Genomic DNA, 25,186 nt, shown 5'->3' with positions numbered 1-25,186 from the left:
CTTTGCTTTGCTGACCTGCATTATGTTGCTATGGGGAAACAACATAATGAGCATAAATTATTTTGTTTCCTTTCAAATCTATAATTCCAAAGAATTCTAGAGCAATATATGTGCATGTTTTACAAAGTAAACATTTCCTTTTACATCATGAAACCCCCCCCCCATAAATGCAAAGTATTAGAATCTTATCTTGTAACAAAAATATTTTAACTCTGAATTCATGTGTGCCAATAATATCTCAAACAAGATTTTTCAACCAACCTAAACTCCTTAAGAAAATATGGTTAAAAATTCCATCATTTAAAGACATTTACAAAAAAGTTGATTTTAATTTTGACAAAAGACCTTCAAAATTATATATTGTTGTATAAACAAGGACTGAATTTTCTGTAAAATCAACTTGTCTTCTTCTAGTTCAATAAACCGGTCCCAAAACCTGTATTGATACATGGGTTCTTATCGTTTCTTCATATATAACAAAAGGGATGAAAATTTCCCATATCACCTGCGTTCTATTTAAGATCTGAAACCAATGCTTCAAGCTACATGTCACCAAAGTTCAGCTCAGAGATTCAAAATGTTTCTAATCCGGGTTTCCTCTGAATTTTCCAACCCCATTTTTCACATTTGGACATTCAGGATGGCGTGTGGGTTCAGAGCAATTACATATTAAAAAAATTGGAATCTAGCTTACCAGTGGGTCTAGCAAGTTTAAACTATGTTATATCGACTTATACCTGCATGAAACCTATAGGAAAATTATTTATTTTCTCAAAAATGGCAAGTATTATAACGTTATGTCTTTAATCAGCTGACAGACTAGACGAAATTTGGCACAGATGAAACCTGACCCAGTACTCGCCATTTGCGCTTACAGTCACGACTTCACAACTCTCAAACAATGACATCAGAAGTCCAATAGTCATGCGAGATCAACAACAAACTCCTTTTCAATGTAGTTGTACAAAATTTCAATTATATTAAATGAAAGTCTGATACCTTTTGTAAAAACCAGAAAGAATATATAATTCTCAACATATTTACTAGAGAACAACTACAAGGAACTTAGCCAGTCTGATTCAGCAGAGTAGTCTGGTTCCCTGCTTCGTACGTTCCCTGCATGAGAGGGCACATGTAAACGTGGTAGTCACGTGATACAACAAAACTCCAGAAGTTTTGGTCTAGGAATAAATATAGAGAATTTTGTGTTTCTGTATTTTTATTACAACCAGTATATGACTTTCATTTTTTTTCTACAACATTTGAAAATGACGGTTGTGATATTCTGTGTGCTCATGCGACTAGCAATCAAAATCACTAGTACCAGCTCAAATTTCATGAACGCATTAGTTTTATCGTCTTTCTGCAGATTAAAGACATAATGATTTAAATATTTGCAATTTCTGAGAAAATAAATAATTTTTAAATCAATTTCAATGAGGTGTAACTCAATTTAACAACGTTTAAGTTTGCTAGCCCATCCACAAAGCATCTATGCTTTAACGCCACCATATTGGCCTCTTGTGATGCTAGAATGGTTTTCATACCTTCCATATAAAAAAATATATGGATATTGAACTGTCTGGGAAACAAAAAGTCTACCAGATGAATCTAATCCACTGAGCATTTGGATTGTCTCAACAAATATATTATGGCAAGCATCCAAATGATCCATACTGCAACCTCCTAATATTCTGGTTAGAACTCGATAAATTTAACTCACAATCAGTTCAGTTACGACTCAGTTACATAATTGTTTCGGTCATCAAGTTGTGGAGGAAAATTGCAGGGTTTTCCCCCGACTTTCCTCAATATTTGCTAAATTCAAGGACTTTTCATGGTCGGGATTTTTTAAAATCATTTCTTTCAACTTCCTGGTAGCATGGGAACCATGAATATCAAATATTTGATTTGAAGTAGACTATTAGCAACTAGACCAAGAATCTGTAAAGTTTTCAGTATAAACTGTACCCAACTTTTATTCCTGCATAAACTGTATCCAACCATTATTCCTGCATAAACAGTACCCAACCTTTATTCCTGCATAAACTGTACCCAACCTTTATTCCTGCATAAACTGTACTCAACCTTTATTCCTGCATAAACTGTACCCAACCTTTATTCCTGCTTGAACTGTATTCAACCTTTTTTCCTGCATAAACTGTACCCAACCTTTATTCCTGCATAAACTGTACTCAACCTTTATTCCTGCTTGAACTGTATCCATCCTACATTTCTGCATGAACTGTACTCAACCTTTATTCCTGCATAAACTGTACCCAACCTTTATTCCTGCTTGAACTGTATTCAACCTTTACTCCTGCATAAACTGTACCCAACCTTTATTCCTGCATAAACTGTACCCAACCTTTATTCCTGCATAAACTGTACTCAACCTTTATTCCTGTTTGAAATGTACATAATCTTTAGTCCTGCATCAACTATACCCATCCCATATTCCTGCCTGAACTGTACCCAACCATTATTCCTGCATGAACAGTACCTAACCTATATTCCCGCATGAACTGGACCCATCCTGTATTCCGCATGAACTATAACCTTTATTTCTGCATGAACTGTACAAAACCTTTATCCATCCTTTCTTCCTGCATGAACTGTACTCAGACTTTATGCATTCTTTAAAATCTTGCTAAGGGGGGGGGGGGGGGCAGTTCTAGAAAGAACAGGCAAAGGTCGAGTTTGAGTATCCATTGGGAAGAAGCATCTACAGACGTCAAGGCTGGTTGATCCATCTTGCTTCACCTCAATGCTGACCAAATTGCCAACTTATGGCCAGCTATAGGGAGACTGTCATATTTTGCAATAGTATGTAATCTAGGATTTGCTTTCCTGAGGTACAAAACAGACATGGAATACCTATGAAGTCGGCATGTTCACATTAAAAGTGTCTAAAATTGTGTACTTAAGTGTCTGAAGAAATTCTGAACTTCCTTCAAAGGAAAATTAGATATATCGTACCTGTAGCATCATTTCTGGCTAGCACATTATTCAACCATAATAATGGACTGTGCCTCTTTGCATCATCTTTCCCCTGGACAAGTTGTGTGCTTTGGCATTTGAGAACCAGTCTGTCTTCCTGCTTTTGTAGAAGCACCATGGCTTTTTCCATGAGAACAACATGTAATTCAATCTGTTTTCTGTTGTTTATCCTCCAAGTTAAGGCGCCATCATAAACTAGGGTTTGTTCCCTAATATCAAATGTCTGAAATGCAATTGGAAAAACCATGTGAAGTCAATTAAAGTTAATTCTGTAACAACTTTGGCCATCAACATCAGACCTGCCAAACCTGAAGAGTCTGTCTCCATAAGGCAGTTGACTTTTTTCTGTAAGATTGACCAGTTTTCAGTAAGGTGTAACATAATATCAATAACTGCTATTGTAAAGCTGGAAACGTAATTAAAAGTTCAACGCATAGACAATAAACATTATGTTCAACTGAAAAGTTCGTAAAGTTTATTTACCACTAGTACACGAACTTTAGTTCCAAACCCTTTGCAACTCAATGGCTTGCTGATATCTCTCAACTTGATATAATTCTTGGAAATTCTTTTCCATTTTACATGACGATGGCAATCATATCTCCCATCATGAGACATACTCAAATTGGCACATGATGTCCAATAAACGTAACTGTGTTCTTTCCAGCTTTTATTCAAAAGAATCTGAATACTCCTTTTATTCTTCTGTGTTAATTATTAACACTTTTCTATAAACTTATTTTCCCTTTTTCGTCGTAAACATGCATAGCTTTCTGGATGCCATTTAAAAAAATTATATAATCAATAGTTTGATCATGCAAACGCTTTACATGAACAAATAGGTGCAGTTTACAGAATCTGGGGTGCTGCTGTAAAATTAGTCTGGTTCCCTGACTAATTTCACTAATTCTAAGATGAAGCCTGGATCCAAATAAAACACGGATGAATCAATTATCCTGATTTTTTGGCAATGATCATTTTTCCGAGTTTTTGCTTGTATGCCTATGTCTGTATTTTACGGGTAATTTTCGCAAGACTTACGGCAAAATCATAAGAGTTGGCAGGTCTGTAATATGTAATTTATTGGTGTTGTTGTTGTGGGGTTTAACACCATTTTTCAGCACACAATAGGCTATATATGGTGGCCAGTATTAATGGTGTAGGAAGAACCCGGGAAAACCCTGGAAAGAACCACCAACCCATGAGAAGCTATTGGCAAGCGTTCCCACATACCCACACTGGCCGAATCCGAGACTCGAACCCATGCAGACGCCGGTGAGATAACAGTGATCGGTAACAGAGAGCGCTTTAGACCACTCTGCCACTTGGGGCCCCTGTAATTTATTGCACATTTATCTACATTGAAAGTCCCATGTTACAACCTAAAAAAATAAGTTGGACAGCATTACGGTTTTTAAAAAAATGTGCCTAAATAACTTGGGTACCCCCACCAGTATGATCCATTTGAGTTCCAAGTAAAGGTGTTGACTCAACTCCATACAAAATTATTGAAAATGAAACTGACCAAGGACTTCTTAGTGTAAAACTCCCATACAAAATATGGTTTAACTCAAAAAATTCTTCAAGAGTTGCTGAGAAGCAAATGGAATGCAAAGTACCAAGTGAAAGAGGGGCAATAACTCCTTAAACTTTTGACTGAAAATGGTGAAATCTGAACTTAACTCATAACAAATCTGATTTGAATCCATAAGGTCCATCAAAAGTTACTGAGTGGAAATTAAGCAAGACATGACATGAGAGACATTATCCCTTCACAGTCATGGCAGACGCATACAAAAATCTGACATTCTAAACGTTCTACATTTTGTCCCAAGTTACTTCATACATTTTGCTTGTTCAAATATGATGAAGCATGGTACAAATGAGAAACTTTTATAAAGTGATCAATTTCATTCAAAACATAACAGTACATAATAAACAAGATTGCTGAATTAGTATGTTACTGCATTTCTTTTTTAGTGTACACACATTGCAGCTTTGCTACAAAAAACTAACTTTGGACCTATTTTCTGCACATGGTCTTCTAACTATGTATGCATGTTGTTGTTGTTGTTTTTGTTGTTGTAGGGTTTAACGCCATTTTTCAGCACACGATAGGCTATACATGGCGGCCAGTATTAATGGTGGAGGAAGAACCCGGGAAAACCCCGGAAAGAACCACTGACCCACGAGAAGCTACTGGCAAGCTTTCTCACATACCCACATTAGCTGAATCCGAGACTCAAACCCACGCAGACAGAGGTGAGATGGCAGTGATCCGTAACGGAGAGCGCGTTAGACCACTCAGCCACTCAGGGCCCCCTTGTATGCATGAAAAACAGAAAAGCTAAGTTATTGAAAATTCAGGCATGATTATTATTAACCTAAGAAATATAATACCTACATGTCAATCATGTAGATATTTTTTGACCTCAAGTAATACAGTCAATTAAGACAACTTCATCTTCACTAACACATGTTTTCATGCGATATCCTGGACAAGTTACTCTGACAAACCACATTGACTTGGTATGTATTTTAATATAATCAAATAAGTCTGTCAAAAGTTACATGATCTGAGAACATACATGCAAATCTAAGTATTGTCAGTTATAAAACATGAGATGCACTTTAGCAAGTGTGTGAATTTATTTAAAACACACACACAGTATGTCCTCATGACACCTCTTAGTGAGTGAAGAGTATACTGCCGTAGAGCGAGACTGTCTTGTAATGAAGTACATTATTAAATCATACATACAATATGATCAACTTAGATGAAATATAAAGGTAAATTTTCCATTTCTGATTTATTATCTAAAACAGGAATATACCAGTAAATCTTGACATGTTATCCATCGTGTGATAAATCGGAAATATCATACCCGTAAATCGTCCATTTCTGACACATTATCTATCTTTTTATCAATCCTCTTGTGAAGATCAATGAGACGTTGGTGGTTTTCACAGTCTTTAACAGCCTGATTTACGTACTCCAGGATATGTTTACAACACTGATGAGACCGTTCTAAATTAGAGTATTCCTCTCCAGTAGCTACAAAAAGATAAAGAACATAAAAACTTGATTTGTTCATAAACATTTACTGTGACAACAAATGTTCAACTTCTAAAATGTTCAGGCACAAAAAAGTTAAAATGTGTAAAAAATTCAAAGCTGCTAAGCAGTACGAAAACTAAAATGGTCAACTAAATATAAATAAAATCAAAATTTCATTTGTCTATCTCAGCTTCCTTTTTAAAAAGTTCCAACTCCAAAAGTTAAAAATAGTGTTAACAATAAAATTGCTGTCATGGCCTGAACACCTAAACAAGCTATCTACATGCATATACAAGTAAGCCTATAGTCAGGTCATCTTCATATGTATACAAATAAGCAAAATTCGATTGCAAAGCAGGGCAATAGTGAGAAATGTGTCCACAAGTTTGAATAGTGAGACAATATTGAGGAATGTGTTCACAAGTTACAGAATGACAAGAAAATGTAATACTTTGAAAGGTCAGGTATAGCCAATGCTGAAATGTTACAAACAATCAATGCCCCACTAAGCCATGATACGAATTTTTGGCAGGCAAATGACTCCTGACTGACAGTGTTTATATAACACCAGTGTTGGTCATTGTTTGTTCATGGTAAATCACCAATGGCAAACTTTGCTGTTATGGAACTTGAGATGAACTACTGAACTCCAAACTGTGTCTGTTGGAGGAGGAAAAACTTCTCTGACATCACAATGAGAAATATAAAGATTTTCATGGTTGAAATGACATACCATATCCTGGGCAGATTACATAGTCCTGTTAGTTCTAGAGCTTACAGTCAAATGCAGTGTAATAATCGTTCAAATGAAACAGCATACGAAACATCTAGATCAAATGCAATATATCTGTTCCTGTCTCCAACAAAAACATTTTTATCGGTGATCTTGGTCCCAACATTTGATGCCAAAACAGATCTGTCTTTGAAAGCGCTTGGCACAGTATGATACTTAACTCCTTCTTTACCAAGCTACAATCTGATGGCAGATGGTATTTTTGTTTCTAAATAAAAATAGAATAGAATTCAAACAGAATACTATATTTTTAAAATTATATAAAAGATCTCAACTCTGAAAAGGTTAAAGCTGACACTGACATGCTGACACACAAGTGTGAATATTTCCTTGGATAAACTAGAATACTTACTTGAAGTATACTTAAGTAAATTTTCTATCAACAATGGATACTTGGTTAGCCGCATCATCTGTCTTGGAATGAAGTCTTTGAGAGATAATCGTTGGCAGAGAGGGTTATTCTCAGCATCCTATACGAGAAATAATTTAAATTAAATTCATGTGACGAATAAATGCAATCCAAGTGAAGGTCCCAAGAAAGATAATGGCAAATTATGCAGCCGAAAGATCACACTTTTTCCAATTTAATGTTGTACTTGTAACTGTGTATATATAATTTCTTTTAAAGTATTGTATCTTAAATGGAATGGATGGAAATGTTATCTAATCTTATAAAAAAACAAGATACACAAAAATAATACATTAATATTTCAATGATGTAATATATCTTATCCAAATAATAAATAGTTATTTTGTCATGCACAATATTTTTTGCTCAATATCACATAGTTCCTGTACATGGAAAAAATTAATGATGAAATATTTAAGAAATGATGAATTGAAAATATGTATTTCAAATGATAAAATACTTGTTTTCTGTGGATTACAACAAATTACACCACTAAAAACAGGTATCTATTAAAATAGATACCTCTTTTAAAGTCAATATTTCCAGTTGAACAAAAAACACAAGAGTTCAACAAAGGGACTGACACTCTCCCGTCCAAAAAGAACTTGCAAGAATTCAAGATAAGATCACTTCTTCTCTTAAATGCTGAGTGTTTAAACCACCTCTGATACTCCTGAGAAATAGATTTTCAAGTTAGCAACTATGGCAGCCATACTGGATTACCATTTTCTTTCACAACACTGGACATGATTAGACAACTTTTGATGTTGATTTGACCATCCATCCAGGAGAATTTGTAACAAGATTTCTGTATGTCCTTTATGTAGAGGTAGATCAACATAATCTTCTTTGATATGACATTCCATTTACAAGAAGTAGCAATAACAAGAATTTCAAGATGGGTGCCATGGAGGCCATGTTGGATGCCAGATCGGCACCATTTTCATTTAGTACCAGCTGAACTTCACAAGTAGTCTTCTGGTGAAAATTCAATGTTTATATGATTTTCCTATCAAGGAGGAGTAGTGTTAAGATTTTCAAGATTGTCACTGTGGTGGCCATATTGGCTATCTATGCAGCACAGTTTTATTATGATGAAGTAGACATCATGGTCTTGAGAAGAAAATGTCATACTGAAAAAACTATCCATCACGATGAGTAGCAATAACAAGGTTTTTACGATGGTTACTATGGTGGTCATAATGGATGTCAGATTGGCACCATTTTCATTCTGAACCAACTAGACATCTAAAGAAGCCTTTTAGTGGAAAGTCCATAGTCATATAAACAATCCATTCAAAACAATAACAAGGTTTTCAAGATGGCCTCTGTGGTAGCTAGGCAGCAACATTTCTTCTACAATCAAGCAGACATCATGATAAGTCTTCTGATGAAAACCCCACGTGGCTTTATGTTCTGAAGAAGATCAAAAGTTTCAAGATGGCTGCTGTGGTGGCTATATTTGGCATGAGATTGGCACCATTTTCATTTAGGACAAACTAGACCTTGGGATAAATGTGGCATGAAGTTTCATGGTAATCCTACAAGTCGTTTAGGAGGATTAGCAATATCAAACTTTTGGTAAGTGATGGAAAGACGTTAAATAACGGACGACAGATCAGCCTACAAGCTCTTCTAATCTATGACCAGTAGAACTAATAAACCAAATTCAGCCTGAGTACACCGTCTGTACTCTGATGACCTACAACAACACATGCCTCACTCAAATTCATGTGAAGACATTGTAATGTTACATCGTCTCGTGTGAATGTGTTGGCAACACAGGCAAGCTTCCATGTCAGTTGTGCAAGATAAAGACCTATCAAACTGGATCATACTGGAATGCAATTTACACTTTTTTTAAACGCTTCTGAGCTAACAATGGTGCTTTCCTTTATATGGTTAACAAAAAATTTCTCTGCTAAAGTTATGATCATATAATAACAAGAACACTTTTATATGGCAGCACTGACTAAGCCAAATTAATGAGTCGTACTTACTGCTAGGAGCTGTGCTAATCTTTGGTCTTTCCGAATCCTGACTTTAAGGTTTTCTAGAGCATGTGACTGATTACGACAGAACACGGCACACCCATATCGGAAATTTTCTCCTGCATCTCCATCAAACTGAAATAATAATAATAATAATAATAATAATAATGATAATAAACAATACCACCACCACTGACATAAGACAACTGCTATTGCAAACATGATGAATTTACAAGACAGACTTTGTTTAAAGTGTTACACTTCTCATTATGTATTATCAAGGTATATGACTTGGCAATCTATAATATCTTGTAAATGATGCATCTATTGTATTGTTATAAGTTATTGTATTTGGCATGCAATAATGTATTGAAAATAATGTATAGGAACACGACTTGGCAAGCAAAATGTCTTAAAAATAATGTATATACCCATCAAGGAACATGTCTTGGCAAGCAAAATGTCTTAAAAATAATATATATACCCATCAAGGAATATGTCTTGGCAAGCAAAATGTCTTAGAAATAATGGATACACCCAACAATGAACATGACCTGGTGAGCAAATGTCTTAGAACAAATGTATCTACATATGAAGTTATCAGATGATACATACAAGCCAGAAAATAAAACCAAACAAAACTTATCCTCTTGAAATATCCTATGTAAGAGTTTTCATTAAATGCATTTTTATTAGATAGTTCAGTTTAATGAACCATATACTGACTTCTGAACTTATTAAAACGTGTATTCAAAAATATAAATGTCTAATTATGATTTTCTTTATTAGTGGCTTACAAGGAGAATTTGAAAAGTTAATGAATATTTTATTTCAAGCAGCAACACGATGTAGAGTTTATAAAGTTTCAACCACAACACCCTGAATCAACACTGAAAAGATAGAAGTAATACTTATACTAAAGCGAGTGTCTAGAACGTTTGGTTTTTGTTATTCATCAATAGCTTTATGCTAATCTGCTGCATGTGCATGCTGGACACCTGCATATTAAGTGTGTGTGTGTGTGTGGTTGTAACACAGGTAAATAGCAGTGCCATAATTTTGCTGGAGGAGAACAATTATGCTACTAAGCAAAGAGGTTTCTGTAAAAATCCAATCTCTCTTTGGGAACTCTGACTAAAATTAAGGTTCACTTAGATAAAGTCCATGAATATAATTCTTCATAACATCCTACAATTCTGAAGTGGTTTCAACCTTTTACAGATGGCTGTAATCCAATGAAGATGCCCCACATTCTGGAAGACCACTATCTAAGAAGAGAAGTGGCTACTGTCAAAGTGGGGCAACTGGTGAATAAGCTTGATACACAGTGGAAGATATTTCTGTTATCATAGGCATCAATTCAACAGTTTTTTAATATACTGAAGAATTATCTGAAGCTTAAAAGTTTGTGAAAGATAGGTCCCAAATCTGTTGACGGCTGACCAAAAACAGAATCGGTCTGCAATTGCCTAACAGCTATTTACCAAATTCAACAAGAGTGACCATAGAAATTAAAATGAAACTGTCACAGTCAAAGAAATACAGTATTACTTTTCTGAATCCAACTCAAAAGAAAATAATAAAAATTACACTGGAATAAACAAGCAGAGATAACAAATCACTCAACATAGTTGGACTCAAGAGATTTTTATATGCATCATTTTTCTATGCAAAAGGATCAGCCCAGGTACCAATATCCAACACTGCTTGTATCACTGGTCATTTTCATGCTCAAAAAGTTCTTCCTGATTTGTGGAACACTACTGAACATGCACTAGTACCCCAGCAATCTGTCTACTCTTTGGCAATGCACTAGTAACCAGGTATCTGTCTACTCTATGGCAATGGACTAGTACCCCAGCTATCTGTCTACTCTTTGGCAATCCACTAATAACCAGGTATCTGTCTACTCTATGGCAATGCACTAGTACCCCAGGTATCTGTCTACTCTATGGCAATGTACCAGCAGAACATATATCCAGCAGTCGCATAAGACTCTTGAGACGCACAGCACCTAAACTGTTGCATCTCCATACAGCCCTCATTGAACTCCAACTGATATTTGGTTGAACTGAGTTGATTATTTACTGAGGGGCAGATCACATGAAAATCCATTATGTGGCTGGCAGTGCAGTTTTCGAGTGTATGAATAGCCAATCAAACAGTTAATACAAAACGGCATTCAGAAACTGGATAATGAGACTGAAAAAGAGATGCACGGGCAGTAATAAATATGAATTTGTAGTACAAGACATTAATATTGAGAAATTTTTAAATACCTCTTTTACAAGCTTTGTGACAGTGAGAACAAGAGTACCCCAATTATTTGCCTTCACTAATATATTACCCTTAATTATAACATACCCTTCCTAACAACTTATCCTACTTAATAACTTACCCTAGCTAATAAAATATCTCCGACAGACTGAACTACTGATTTCTCTTTTCTTCTCTCTTTGAAAGACTTATTGAGTGAACCTGAAAAATAGCAAAAAATATTTATAAACATAACATTCGACAAGCCAAAATTAAAATAAATCTGTATGTATGTTCACTTACAAATAATACCTGTTGAAAGATGAGATTTTTTATAGTTTGAATGTAATTCATTTTCATACAAGCTCTAGATTCTAGGTGACAGAGATGGAATGCTTGGGAAAAATGTTTAAAGATGCTGCTGTTCTTGAGATAAAATTTCATATCGCTATGATGTCTGCAGTGTGGCAGTTTTATAGTGATATCTAGCACTGGGGCATCATGCTGCAAACATGTAGCATGATGTCCCACCCAGTCACATTATCCTGACACCAGGCCGACCAGTCCTAACAATAACCTTAATGCTGAGTGCCTAGCAAAGCAGCTGTTAGTACCATTTTTTGTGTCTTTGGTATAACTCAGCTCGGGTTCAAACCTATGATTTCCCGCTTCAGATGCGGATGCTCTAACCACTTGGCCACCGGAGTGGTCAGATTGAAAGAAAAATCACTGATTACTTTTTTGAAATGTCTTTTTCTGCTTGAGTAAACCAATGATATTTGGACTGATTAAAGCTGATGAGAAAAACAATAAAATGGTAATGGTAATGGAAGCAAAATTACTAGCGCTACTGGTAATGGGTACATCAGAAAAGCTGCACTTGCTTCAATTTATTTCAAGGGGCCTTAAAAAGGCCTCACCCACTATAATTTATTCATTGGGCCTTAAAATGGCCCACCAGTGTTCTAGCTAAGTATAAATAGATACTATGCCCTGCCCAACTTTTTAGTGCCAGTCAAATCTACAATGCCTTGGAACAAACCTTTCAAATTTAAAAGTGCCCCTAAATTTCACTTTCAAAATTAAATTCTGTTCTGGCACCAGGCTCTTGGCCAGTTTGGCCACAGCCATGCCACTAACTTTGGTCTTTATTCTTAAGGCTCATATGGCTGAATGTGTAATCAAACTTAATTATTCCACCATTGTATTGTGTAATTTAACTTAATTATTCCACCATTGTATTGTGTAATTTAACTTAATTATTCCACCATTGTATTGTGTAATCAAACTTAATTATTCCACCATTGTATTGTGCAGTGCTGTATTAGAAAATGCCTACCACAGCACGAGTTCGTAGTTCATTCATAAAGACAGGAACTAAACAAATTTAGGAAATTGACAGAATAATTCTTGTATATGCATTTCATTTCCAATTTTTATTTATGAGGTTGAAATGTTTATTTATTCTTATTTGATACCAGCACCCTTCCACCTCAATCAAGAGCGACTGTCTTGTTAAACTAAAACCGCTTGTGTTTGGGTATGTGTTGCTTTAATATAAAAACAGAAAACCACTTCTTTATTCATTTATATTCATTGTTGATTCATTGTACAAATGACTTTATTATTTAATCATAACACATAACTGCCTTTATAATGAAATTACAATTCTAAATATTACAAGAATGAAGCTTTAACAAAAAATAACAATTTTTAAAAAAATATTATTATATTTACATTGTATGGAGCTAGAAAATAATTATACTTTTAACTTGGTTTTAATTTTTATATTTATTTTTCAGTTATCATATATTGTGTGGACCATAAGGTCATTTATAATTATTATTTTCATCGCAAACTTGAAACATTTTGAGGATATAAATATTACTGGATCATGAAGACTAAAATGACCATTTGGATTTAAAATTCTGATTCTCTCAATCTACCAAGGAAACCAAGCGACATGAGATGGCAATAGACCCAAAATCTATAACCTATAATGAAGGTGCATTCAAACTTTTAGTTACATTTTGGTTGAATTAGTAAATAGTTTTGAGAAATCAGTTGAACTTACTTAATTTTTTTTCTCTTTTATTTTGGGTTCCTATATGACATCCTATCACACATTAAGTACCTAGATCTTGAGTTGGGACGCCTCTTCAAAATTAACAATTGCCTGACTGCACTTAAGGTGCTCTGGTCAGCACCCGTCATTTGAAATCCTAGCTTAACACTGGACCACTAAAAACTTTTCATGGGACCCTAAATGGGCCCCATGTACTATATATTGTTTCATATGGTGTTAAAAAGGCCTTGCTCAAGACCATACATTTCATAGGGCCTTAGAAGGGTATCATTCACTACAATTTGTTTCATTGGCCCTTAAACAGTGACCTGAACTGAGGAAAACAAAATTTAGAAAAAAGCACAAAATTTTGAGAACATAACTGGTATAAATGAAAATGTGGAATGCTTTAAAATCCATGGTCTCATTAATGCAATGGAAAGATACTGAATTTGATTGTCAAAACCAAAGCTATGTTCATAATTCTGTACACAAGAAAAATAAAACCCAATAAAAGACACATCAAGATTTATTAAAAAATATTCATTTCAAATTACATTGAATATGCTGACTGGTTTTATTAGTTAAGCCAATTCCAAACAATACTGATATCAAATTACATCAAAATATGATGACTGGTTCTTGAGGTATGCCAATTCCAAACAACCCATGTAAAGATATGAAGCTGATTAACTAGAACTGTAACTGTCCAAAAACAAAGTAGATGAACAAACCCAATAAAGGCACATCTAGGCGTAGGAAACAATGGTTTTATCAAATTCCATGAAACTATACTGAATGGTTCTTGAACGATGCTGACTGCTCACATCATAAGTAAACAAGGATGGCTCAATATGGGCTTTAATTCTGTCCAAAATAAACCCATCAGTTGTTGTTGTTGTAGGGTTTAACGCCATTTTTCAGCACACAATAGGCTATACATGGCGGCCAGTATTAATAGTGGAGGAAGAAACCGGGAAATCCCCGGAAAGAACCACCGACCCTCGAGATGCTACTGGCAAGCTTTCTCACATACCCACATTGGCCAAATCCGAGACTCGAATCTATGCAGACAGAGGTGAGATGGCAGCGATCCGTAACGGAGAGTGCTTTAGACTACTCGGCCGCTCGGGGCCCCTTAAACCCATCAGAATAAGATGAATGGTTCTTCAGCTATGCTGGCTACAAACAACATCATCTGTGATGATATAAGGAGTTATGGGCCATAACACTTTGCAAAAATTGACCCGACAAACCAAAGCTCATAAAAGGCATATTTATGTAAACACTCAATCGTTTCATAATACGCTGAATGCTTTATGAGCTATGTTGGTTAAAAGGGTCTACAACAGTGGAAACTTTAAAAACAGGGCAATTACTATATCATAACCTACTCTAAAATAAATGATGACATGTCTAAATGTAATAAGCAGTAAACAAAATAACATCCAATTATTTGTCAAGATTGCTGAGCTATGGTGGTTACAAGAAATATGAATGAATGGGTAGAAAAGATTATTGCTATGTGTCCCTGGAATCGTACGCTGGGTTCTGAATATATTAATTTTATTTACATTGTGATCCTGTGATGGATTTATTCTACTTACTATGTAATGAAATCATTGTTTCTAGATTAGGAAAAAGGCTTCTGGTGAATTCCTGAGAAATATTAGGATCTGCCATCATAGGTTTGTAGAACAATTTGTCCAATATCTTCAAATTTTTCAAATGGCTTCTCTCTGTATAGAAGAGTTCTAAAACGAAAAAGAAGTAAATGCAAAATTAAGATGAACATGATCCGATGGAAAAGGCAAAAAATTCATACCTTGAATAACGAGGTATAAAGATTAAACACCTATTGACAGTTTCCTGAAAATTACAGTAATCGACACGTATAGATCTGGTAATTGTATATCAACAATAATTCATCAGTAAAGTTGGAAATGATATCAAATAATTGATATAAATCAACCTGGTAACTGTACAGTAATGATGACTATCTGGACATTTGGAAATGCTACTGGACATTTGGACATATTACTGGACATTTGGAAATGCTACTCATACAAATAAACATTCTTCATCTTGGATATCAAATAATGACTTGACAGCTTTATTTAATTTTACCATAACATTTGGTAAATACAAAGTAACAAATAAGTTCAGAATAACAGAACAAATTAAGTATTGCTCAGCTGGTCAATGACGTACTTGCTGATTATCAGCAGGCCAATGAGGTACTTGCTGATTATCAGCAGGTCTATGAGGTACTTGCTGATTATCAGCAGGTCTTGGAGGTATTTGCTGATTACCAGCAGGTCTATGAGGTACTTGCTGATTATCAGCAGGTCTATGAGGTACTTGTTGATTACCAGCAGGTCTATGAGGTACTTGCTGATTATCAGCAGGTCTATGAGGTACTTGCTGATTATCAGCAGATCAATGAGGTACTTGCTGATTATCAGAAGATGAGGGGAAAAATAAGTAAACTGTGCAACTCCCATATTAAAATTGTCTCATCATTTGTGTCTATATTTATTAACAAGGTTTTAAACGATAAATATAAAAATACGTTAATCATTATGAATTATAGTTTTAAAAAGAAGCAGGCATAAATGTTACATTTTCCCATCCAACCTAAATAGTTGTGAAATGACTATCATGTATAATAAGGCTACAAGTATATGAGAATACCTTTGCTGACTGGTTTTACATCAAAATTTGTGTCACATTCTTCTTTATGAACTTTCCAAAACATCTGCTACATTTGTAACATTGTCACATTCTTCGTCATGAACTGTTACAATATACAATAACTTAGTATCGGGGAAAACAAACCTGCAAATGAGGTCTTGATGACACATACTGTGGTTTTAATGTAACATTCATTTTACTTCACATGGCTCCTATAACCTGGAATCCTCCAATACAATCCCTGACACACAACCGTTTTTTCAAAATACTGCATCTAACCTTTTCTGCTTCTGCATGATTTAACAGATGCAAAGAACTGCTAGGTCCAAAAAAAGGATTCATTATGACCTAGCTTAATAAGTTGCAGTACCTGTCCTTAAAATGAATGTACTTATAAAGTTTGAGGACTACATGTAATAGGGTTAAAAAAAAGAGCTAAATACAGAAACTTTTATTATTACTTGGGCACAAGAAATAGCTCTCCAAAATCTGCTTTTGAAGATGATGTACTCACCAAGTTTTATTACAAAACTGAAAACAGTCATACAGAAATAAAGCTCAATGCAAACATTTCATGTAAACAGAAATAGGATAAACAATAATGGTGTCAGACACGTACTTTTGTCTCGACAATAGTTCATGAATTGAGACAATAAGCATACACACTGAAGTCATATCAATGTTTCCAATACAAACCATTTATCACATCTTGTCTTTTTTTCTCTTTTGGTTTAAGCTTTTTTACAACCTCCTCCCCAAGAACTTGCTTAAGGGAGGGAAGGTCAGGTTCAACATCAAAGTCTGAATCCTCCTGGATTTGTTGTGTCAAGGTGTCTGTAGACCCTACAGGACTTTCCCCACTCCTGAAAAATAGACAATTTAATGATATTGCAAAATAGGACAAGTAAAAGTTACTGAATTTGTAGGTAAATTCAATAAATGTGATAAATGTTGGCAGGAAATAAATAATCTTCTGAATATAAGCTATTTTTCATAACTGTCTCTATTATTATAAAAATTATTTTAACAAATTCAAATTCATTGCTAGATTTGCAAACTTTTAAAGATACACACTTTATATAAAAACTTTAAATCACTTTGTAAATGCTGATTCATTGGGTATAGAACAATATTGTTGGAAAATTCAACTTCATCTTACCAAGAATATAAAAATGAACAAAGGACAAAATAGAAGATATTTATTTGAACTTTGAACAAAATGTCCTGTATAGTTCAATGGAGAAGACACTTATCTGAACTTTTAATTGGATGTCATGATCTAATTGTAGTTTTTGTTGTGGGGTTTAATGCTATTTTTTCAGCACAAGATAGGCTATAAATGGCAGCCAGTATAAATGGTGGAGGAAGAACCCGGAAAACCCTGGAAAGAACAACCAACCCACAAGAAGCTACTGGCAAGCTTTCTCACTACCCATGATCCAAATGTAATGTCCTGGTCCAACTGCAATTCTTGACGTTCATCCTACCACGAAATGAGTGTCCTTGTCTTTAGATTATATGGCTAATTGTCCACCCAGGGTATATGTTATGTTATCCAATGGCTCTGCCAAAGGGCAATATAATAGATGTCATTGAAGGATAGTTTGCTATTTAACTTTTAAATGGAGATAACACTTGTTTTATAATACTGAAGGAAAGCGAAATTGTCCAAGTCAAAACAAAATGGCCAGATCAGAGTCATTTTATTCTGTGAGTGGTGAAACAGCTTTCTTAACGACTGGTAGCCCAAACACCCTACATTCCAGACAGTATTGGGGGTGGGGTGGGGTTGCATTGGTTGGTTGTGAGACTCACAGTGTTTAGTTGATCCAAGGGTGTCAAAAAGTGATAATGAACTGACTATCAGTTACCTACTTATATAAGCCTATGGAAAATGACTGGAAATTCCAATTTCAATAAAAGAAAATAAAAAAATACTTTAAAAAAAAGGATTTCATACACTTCCAAACAATATAGCTTTGCACTGTCACACACACACACACACTAAATATAACAAGAGTTCCTCAATGGGACTTATTATCTAGTTTCTGAACAGAATTTCCTGGAATTCAAGACCATTTCACCTTTTTACCTGCTGAGTGTTTAAACCATCTGTTATTGTCAGCAACAAGATTTTCAAATTAGCCACTGTAACAGCCATACTGAATTTTTTATCAGCACCATTTTTATTTAGAACAAAGTGAACACTAACAGAAGACTTTTGGCAAATTCAGGAGAATCAGTAACAAGATTCTTTGCATGTTCATTATGGCAGCCAAATTTGAGGTCAGATTGGCATCACTTTTATTCAGGACTAACTAGATATCACAATCAGTCTCCCAGAGAAAGCTATGTTGATATGATTTTCCATTTAGAAGGAGTGCCAACAATAGAATTTTCTATATGGCTGCTATGGTGGTCATAATGGATATCAAATCATCCCATCTTTATTCAGAACCAAACAGACATCATAAGAAGTCTTTTTGTGAAAACCCAAAGTTGATATGACTTTCCATCTTGGAGAAATAACAAGAAGATTTTAATGATGGTGACAGTAACAGTCATACTGGACATCAGTATAGATAATCATGGATATCAGAATAGATAATCACAGATATCAGAATAGATAATCATGGATATCAGACTAGATAATCATGGATATCAGATGTTCAAGTGGCACCCCTTTCATCCAGGACCAACTAGACATAAGAAGTCTTCTGGTGAAAACCCCAATATTCATGACATTCAAGTTGGAAGAAATAAAGATAAAAAAAAATTAAGATGGCTACTGTGATGGCCATATTGCAAGATGCCAGAATGGCACCATTTTCATTTAGCACCTGGCCATATTGATGCCAGAATGGCACCATTTTCATTTTGGACCTGGCCATATTGATGCCAGAATGGTACCATTTTCATTTAGGACCAGGCCATATTGATGCCAGAATGGAACCATTTTCATTTAGGACCAACTAGTCTTTTATAAGAAATCTTTCACTGAAAACCTTATGTTGTTATGACCATCCATTCAGAATAAACTGCAAGAAGAATATTTTCAAGATGACTGATGTGGTGGCAATATCGGACATCCAAGTGACACCATTTTCATTTAGAGTCTTCATAAGAATTTTGATAAAAACTCCGTGATAAAATTACCTTCCATTCAGAAGGAATTGCAGTAACATGATTTTCAAAACTGTTGCAATCATGGCCACATTGGACATTTGATCAGCAACACTTTTAAGAACCAACTAGACATCATTAAAAAAACAAAACATGCTGATAAAACTCCCTTTTGGAGGAGTGGTGTCAGATTGTCAAGATGGAAACTGTTTTCATCATACTGGATGTTTGAACACCACCATTTTCATGTAGGACCAATGAGTGTGTGCATGTGCAACGTTTCATTGTAATCTGCCAAGTAGTTGAGAAATGCAATAACAAACTTGTGTTATGGACAGAAGGACAAAAGGCCATCCAATACGATTTTCACATCTATGAACAGCAGAACTAAAAATGACATTTGTTTTTATCCGATCAAATTAAAATATGGTTTCTAATATGAAGTTTTTGTTCATTTTTCGTAAAATTTACACTGACCAATTCATAAATAAGTCGCATACCTGTTAGACAAACTCGAAGTTGATGAGCTGCCAGATGCATTCAGGGCTGCTCTCAGCATGTGGTCATCCATATCAACATCACTGGAACAGACAAAGAAGATTCAGAAAACATGAAAATAACCAACCAATTTTAGGCTGCTCATTTTACTCAACATCTTCTATAAATTCCATTATTTTCTTGCAAAATTCTGCAGGTATATTTCACTGGACCTCAAGCCCAAATTTTCCCATGCATCGGGTGAAAAATGACAGCGATTTATTTCCCAATGTATTAGATAGAACTAGACCAGTGTCTGATTATTCCCACTGTATTAGATAGAACTAGACCAGTGTCTGATTATTCCCACTGTATTAGATAGAACTAGACCAGTGTCTGATTATTCCCACTGTATTAGATAGAACTAGACCAGTGTCTGATTATTCCCACTGCATTAGATAGAACTAGGCCAGTGTCTGAGCCTCAAGAGCTAAGCTGTATACACAAGCACTTAAAAGAGGATTGATTTGCAACACAACTAGTATATAATATGCTGGAATTGACTGACAGCGGATCCATTGTGACATGGATGAAGAAAATATGGTGGAGTCTCTCTCTCTTTCAAGGAGCTCTGATTAGACAGATAACCAAGAGTGAATTAGAAGTACTTAAAAGAATGAATTAGAAGAACTTAAAAGACTGAATTAGAAGTACTTAAAAGACTGAATTAGAAGTACCTAAAAGAGTGCATTAAAAGTACTTAAAAGAGTGAAATAGAAGTACTTAAAAGAACAAATTAGAAATGCTTAAAAGAGTGAAATAGAAGTACTTGAAAGAGTGAATTAAAAGTACTTAAAAGAATGAATTAGAAGTACCTATAAGAGTGCATTAGAAGTACTTAAAAGAGTGAATTAGAAGTACTTGAAAGAGTGAATTAGAAGTACTTAAAAGACTGAATAAAAGTACTTAAAAGAATGAATTAGAAATGCTTAAAAGAATGAATTAGAAGTACTTAAAAGAGAGAATTAAAAGTACTTAAAAGAATGAATTAGAAGTACTTAAAAGAATGAATTAGAAGTACCTAAAATAATGAATTAGAAGTACTTAAAAGAGTGAATTAGAAGTACTTAAAAGAGTGAAATAGAAGTACTTAAAAGAATGAATTAGAAGTACTTAAAAGAATGAATTAGAAGTACCTAAAAGAGTGAATTAGAAGTACTTAAAAGAGTGAATTAAAAGTACTTAAAAGAATGAATTAGAAGTACCTATAAGAGTGCATTAGAAGTACTTAAAAGAGTGAATTAGAAGTACTTGAAAGAGTGAATTAGAAGTACTTAAAAGACTGAATAAAAGTACTTAAAAGAATGAATTAGAAATGCTTAAAAGAATGAATTAGAAGTACTTAAAAGAGAATTAAAAGTACTTAAAAGAGTGAATTAGAAGTACTTAAAAGAGTGAATTAAAAGTACTTAAAAGAATGAATTAGAAGTACCTATAAGAGTGCATTAGAAGTACTTAAAAGAGTGAATTAGAAGTACTTGAAAGAATGAATTAGAAGTACTTAAAAGACTGAATAAAATTACTTAAAAAAATGAATTAGAAATGCTTAAAAGAATGAATTAGAAGTACTTAAAAGACTGAATTAGAAGTACCTAAAATAATGAATTAGAAGTTCTTGAAAGAGTGAATTAGAAGTACTTAAAAGAGTGAATTAGAAGTACTTAAAAGAGTGAATTAGAAGTACTTAAAAGAGTGAAATAGAAGTACTTAAAAGAGTGAATTAGAAGTACCTATAAGAGTGAAAAAGAAGTACTTAAAAGAGTGAATTTATCAAAGTTAAAGGTCTTACAATGTACACAGGTAAATGACCTTATGCTATAAATATGTTTCGAGACAAATGGATAAATTAAAGAAACAGTAAACCATACCCAAAATCACTGGTGATAGCAAATTTTGAAGTTAATAAATAAAAAATAACAGCTTTTTTTTTTACAGAGAAAGTTAACAGAATACATGCAAATATGCAAAATCTTTTACTGAAATGCATTACCTTTTTGATCTTCGGGTTGGACGATCATTTTTCTGGAAATACACCAAAACATAGCTTTATTTTTGATTGTAAGAAAAGCCACATACAACCATCTAACTCATTATGCTTTCAACTACAAGTTTACACATTTCTATTTTGCTTCTGTTTTGTTCCTGTTATTTTTGGTTTACAGGAAAAAGGCATATTTGAAGACTTTATACAGTAATGCCTACCTCAAAAGACCACTGCCTTAGAAGAACACCTTTCATGAAAGACCACATTTTTTCATGCAAGGATTTGTTGTATTATATAAAGCAAAAGCCACTAACGACAGACCACCTGTCTTTTGAAGCCAAATTTTTTTAAGGCAGTTGTTGTCTTTGAAGACAAATTGCACTGTATTAGAATCTATCACGGTTACCTAGTTTTTGAACATAGCGTAATGCTAACTTTCTGTCCAAACAAGGAGATGTCCAAATCTGATACAGCTATGTACTCAAGCTTTCAAATTTTAATTTCGGGACTGAATCAGGTCTAAATGATACAAAAACCAACATAAAGGATATTAAATTTTACGAAAAAGCATACCTGATCCCCTCGTCCCTTCATGCTCTCAGAACGATTCAGGTCTGAGCCTTTCCTGAAAAATGCCAAAAATAGTAGAAATTGCAATTTTCATATTGCTAGTATCTGACAGAGTAATAGCTTAATTTTTTTCCAACTGCCAGTATCTCACAGACTAATTATTTATTTTCAAACTGCCAGTATCTCACAGACTAATTACTCGTTTTTTTCAAACTGGCATTATCTCACGACTAATTACTCATTTTTTTCAAACTGCCAGTATCTTATATTTTTTCAAACTGCCAGTATCTCACAGACTAATTACTCATTTTTGTTTTCATTTTCCAACTGCCAGTATCTCACAGACTAATTACTCATTTTTGTTTTCATTTTCCAACTGCCAGTTATCTCACAGAATAATTACTCATTTTTGTTTTCATTTAGCATTTTCAAGTCAATGAAGATGAAACTACAGGTCTCATGATGTACCAATCTGCATATGACGATAACATTCCAAACTGAACAGTCTTCTAACAAGTGACAGGTATCTAACAGGTATCTACATGGGACGTGATTTTGTCCCAAATCTTAAGGAAATATATCTAATTTGAAATGAGAGACAGACGAGATACACAGCTAATCCTCAAAACAGGAAACAAATTCCACAAGATTGGTGCAAAATGTATGTATCTTCTCTCTGTCCTTCTACTGAGTATGAAAATTATACACGAGACACTATTTTATAAAACAGAGTTTAAACTGAATGACATGAGAGATAAATATCTAACCCTAATACACAAATAAGTTCCAGACAATGGATGTAATATATTGGTTCTGTTCTCTCTCTCTCCATCTAATGGGTATGATGAGTATGAACGAGACACTATTCTATGTGGAAGTTTAATTGAACAACATGTATGTAGATGAGATAAATTAAAAAGGTACATGGAAATAATGCATTTTGAAAACATCCACTTAAAAAGTATTTTTCAGTGCAATAAAGATATTCTATGGGGTGCGATACATCAAATATCCCTTGTATTGTAGTTTAAGCATTACCTCAATTGAGATAAAATTCATACTCCAGTGACGTAACATTTTTTTACAAATGAGACACACAAGTTGTGCGATGGTACAAGACATAATGATACATAAAGAGCATGGCACAAGAATGAAAACATGCTTAGAGGTGGTGTCTGCATGAGTTCAGATTTGTTTATACAAGTGACACAATAGATTTAAATCAAATATGCATGTAACATTGTTACAAATGTGAGGAACAAAAACAAAATGGCATATGAAATATGAGATTATAAACGAGTACCTACATTATTCTTGCATATGTGAGTGAGAGAAAAACTGAGATGACAGATCAAATGATACATGGATGAAAAATATTCAGAGTGAGTATTTTTCCGGATTAACTTTACTGTTTTTATAATTGGGTCAGGACAAAATTGAAATGTGTGAAGCAAAGCTAAATTGCATATGAGGATAGAACATGCTCAGAGCTGAGGAGAATGAGGGTATAAACGAAGAACTTCATCACTTTTGTATGAGCACAAAATATACTCAGCTCATGTATACCTGTATATTTATGGATAAAAGGGATACTGTACAGGTAAAAGGAACATGCTGCACACTAAGCACTTCCAATGTTCTTGTACAATCTGAGTGTTCTGATAGAGGCTGCTCAGTTTCTGACAAGTAATTTTGTTTAAAAATTTCAAGTGCGACTACCTATGAAACAAAGAAATTTAAAAAACAAGGCATCAAAATGGCATGATATTGTTCACTTGACTCGCACAACTTAATGGATGACCATTTCATTAAGAATTGTCATATAGAATTGTAAGAGCACAACCCTATTTAAATTATGTTCCAAAACATGATTTACATATCTTTTGACAGTCTCACAAGCAAGAAGGCCAATGTGACTAACTAACAGTTAATTATTATTATTGCAATTATCATGTGAAAAGGGTTGGTCCTCGAACGTAATTCAAAGAATCCATGTTGTACAATCTGTGTTATGTAAGCACCAGCAACTGATTGGCAAATAACGATGCCCTATTTTGTTGTAACTACCAGTGCATGAATACGCAGTCTCAAGCTAGTAAGATCTATTTTTCTGATGTTTTATATCCCACATTATTTCCTTATTTTAAACTTGAAAGGCATATAACATTGTTTACTAAATAACATCTATTCTAAATTAGTTTTTTGAGGGCATATAAGCTGCGTGGTATGTTTCTTCATTCCTCCTTATAAGTTAATGTGTGTTCTGGATTTTTAACGTAGCTTTAACAATTTTTCAGTCATATTGCTACGATGTCTGCAGTGTTACAGTTTATAGTTATGTCTAGCACTGGGGCATCATGCCGCAGACATGTAGCATGATGTCCCACCCAGTCACATTATCCTGACAGTAGGCCAACCAGTCCTAACACTAACCTCTTAATGCTGAGCGCCAAGTGAGGCAGCTGTTAGTACCATTTTTGTAAGTCTTTGGTATGACTCAGCTGGGGATCGAACCCACGACCTCCTGCATCTGAGGCGGACTCTCTAACCACTAGGCCACTGGAGTGCTTATAATTTAATGATGGTAACCAATGTTTGTATATACAGTAAAGTAATGCCATGTGTTCATTCATTTAAGTTTCTTTGGTGGGACTGCAGATGCTACATCATTCAGTGATCATTTTTAGGATTGATCTAATTGCTGAC

At 34.4% G+C, this 25,186-nt stretch overlaps 1 protein-coding gene across 1 annotated transcript in view; it reads right to left on the bottom strand.

Moving 5' to 3' along the window:
- The window catches only part of LOC149796047 (rho guanine nucleotide exchange factor 12-like), a 344,172-nt gene that overhangs the window by 55,645 nt on the left and 263,341 nt on the right, over positions 1-25,186 (bottom strand). The window contains exons 28-37 of the mRNA XM_089965965.1: positions 22,484-22,535; positions 21,917-21,948; positions 19,890-19,970; positions 16,963-17,129; positions 15,180-15,326; positions 11,650-11,729; positions 9,261-9,386; positions 7,204-7,321; positions 5,886-6,055; positions 2,980-3,223 (exon numbers count right to left, since the gene is read on the bottom strand). Of these exons, the coding sequence (XP_089822091.1) occupies positions 2,980-3,223; positions 5,886-6,055; positions 7,204-7,321; positions 9,261-9,386; positions 11,650-11,729; positions 15,180-15,326; positions 16,963-17,129; positions 19,890-19,970; positions 21,917-21,948; positions 22,484-22,535 (1,217 nt within the window). The remainder of the gene's footprint in view (positions 1-2,979; positions 3,224-5,885; positions 6,056-7,203; positions 7,322-9,260; positions 9,387-11,649; positions 11,730-15,179; positions 15,327-16,962; positions 17,130-19,889; positions 19,971-21,916; positions 21,949-22,483; positions 22,536-25,186) is intronic.

Source organism: Sinohyriopsis cumingii, chromosome 7 (genome assembly GCF_028554795.1).
Source record: "Sinohyriopsis cumingii isolate HCF-2022 chromosome 7, ASM2855479v2, whole genome shotgun sequence".
NCBI classification, from domain to species: domain Eukaryota; kingdom Metazoa; phylum Mollusca; class Bivalvia; order Unionida; family Unionidae; genus Sinohyriopsis; species Sinohyriopsis cumingii.
The sequence above is the reverse complement of the archived record's forward strand: the minus strand, read 5'-3'. Positions and strand labels throughout refer to the sequence as shown.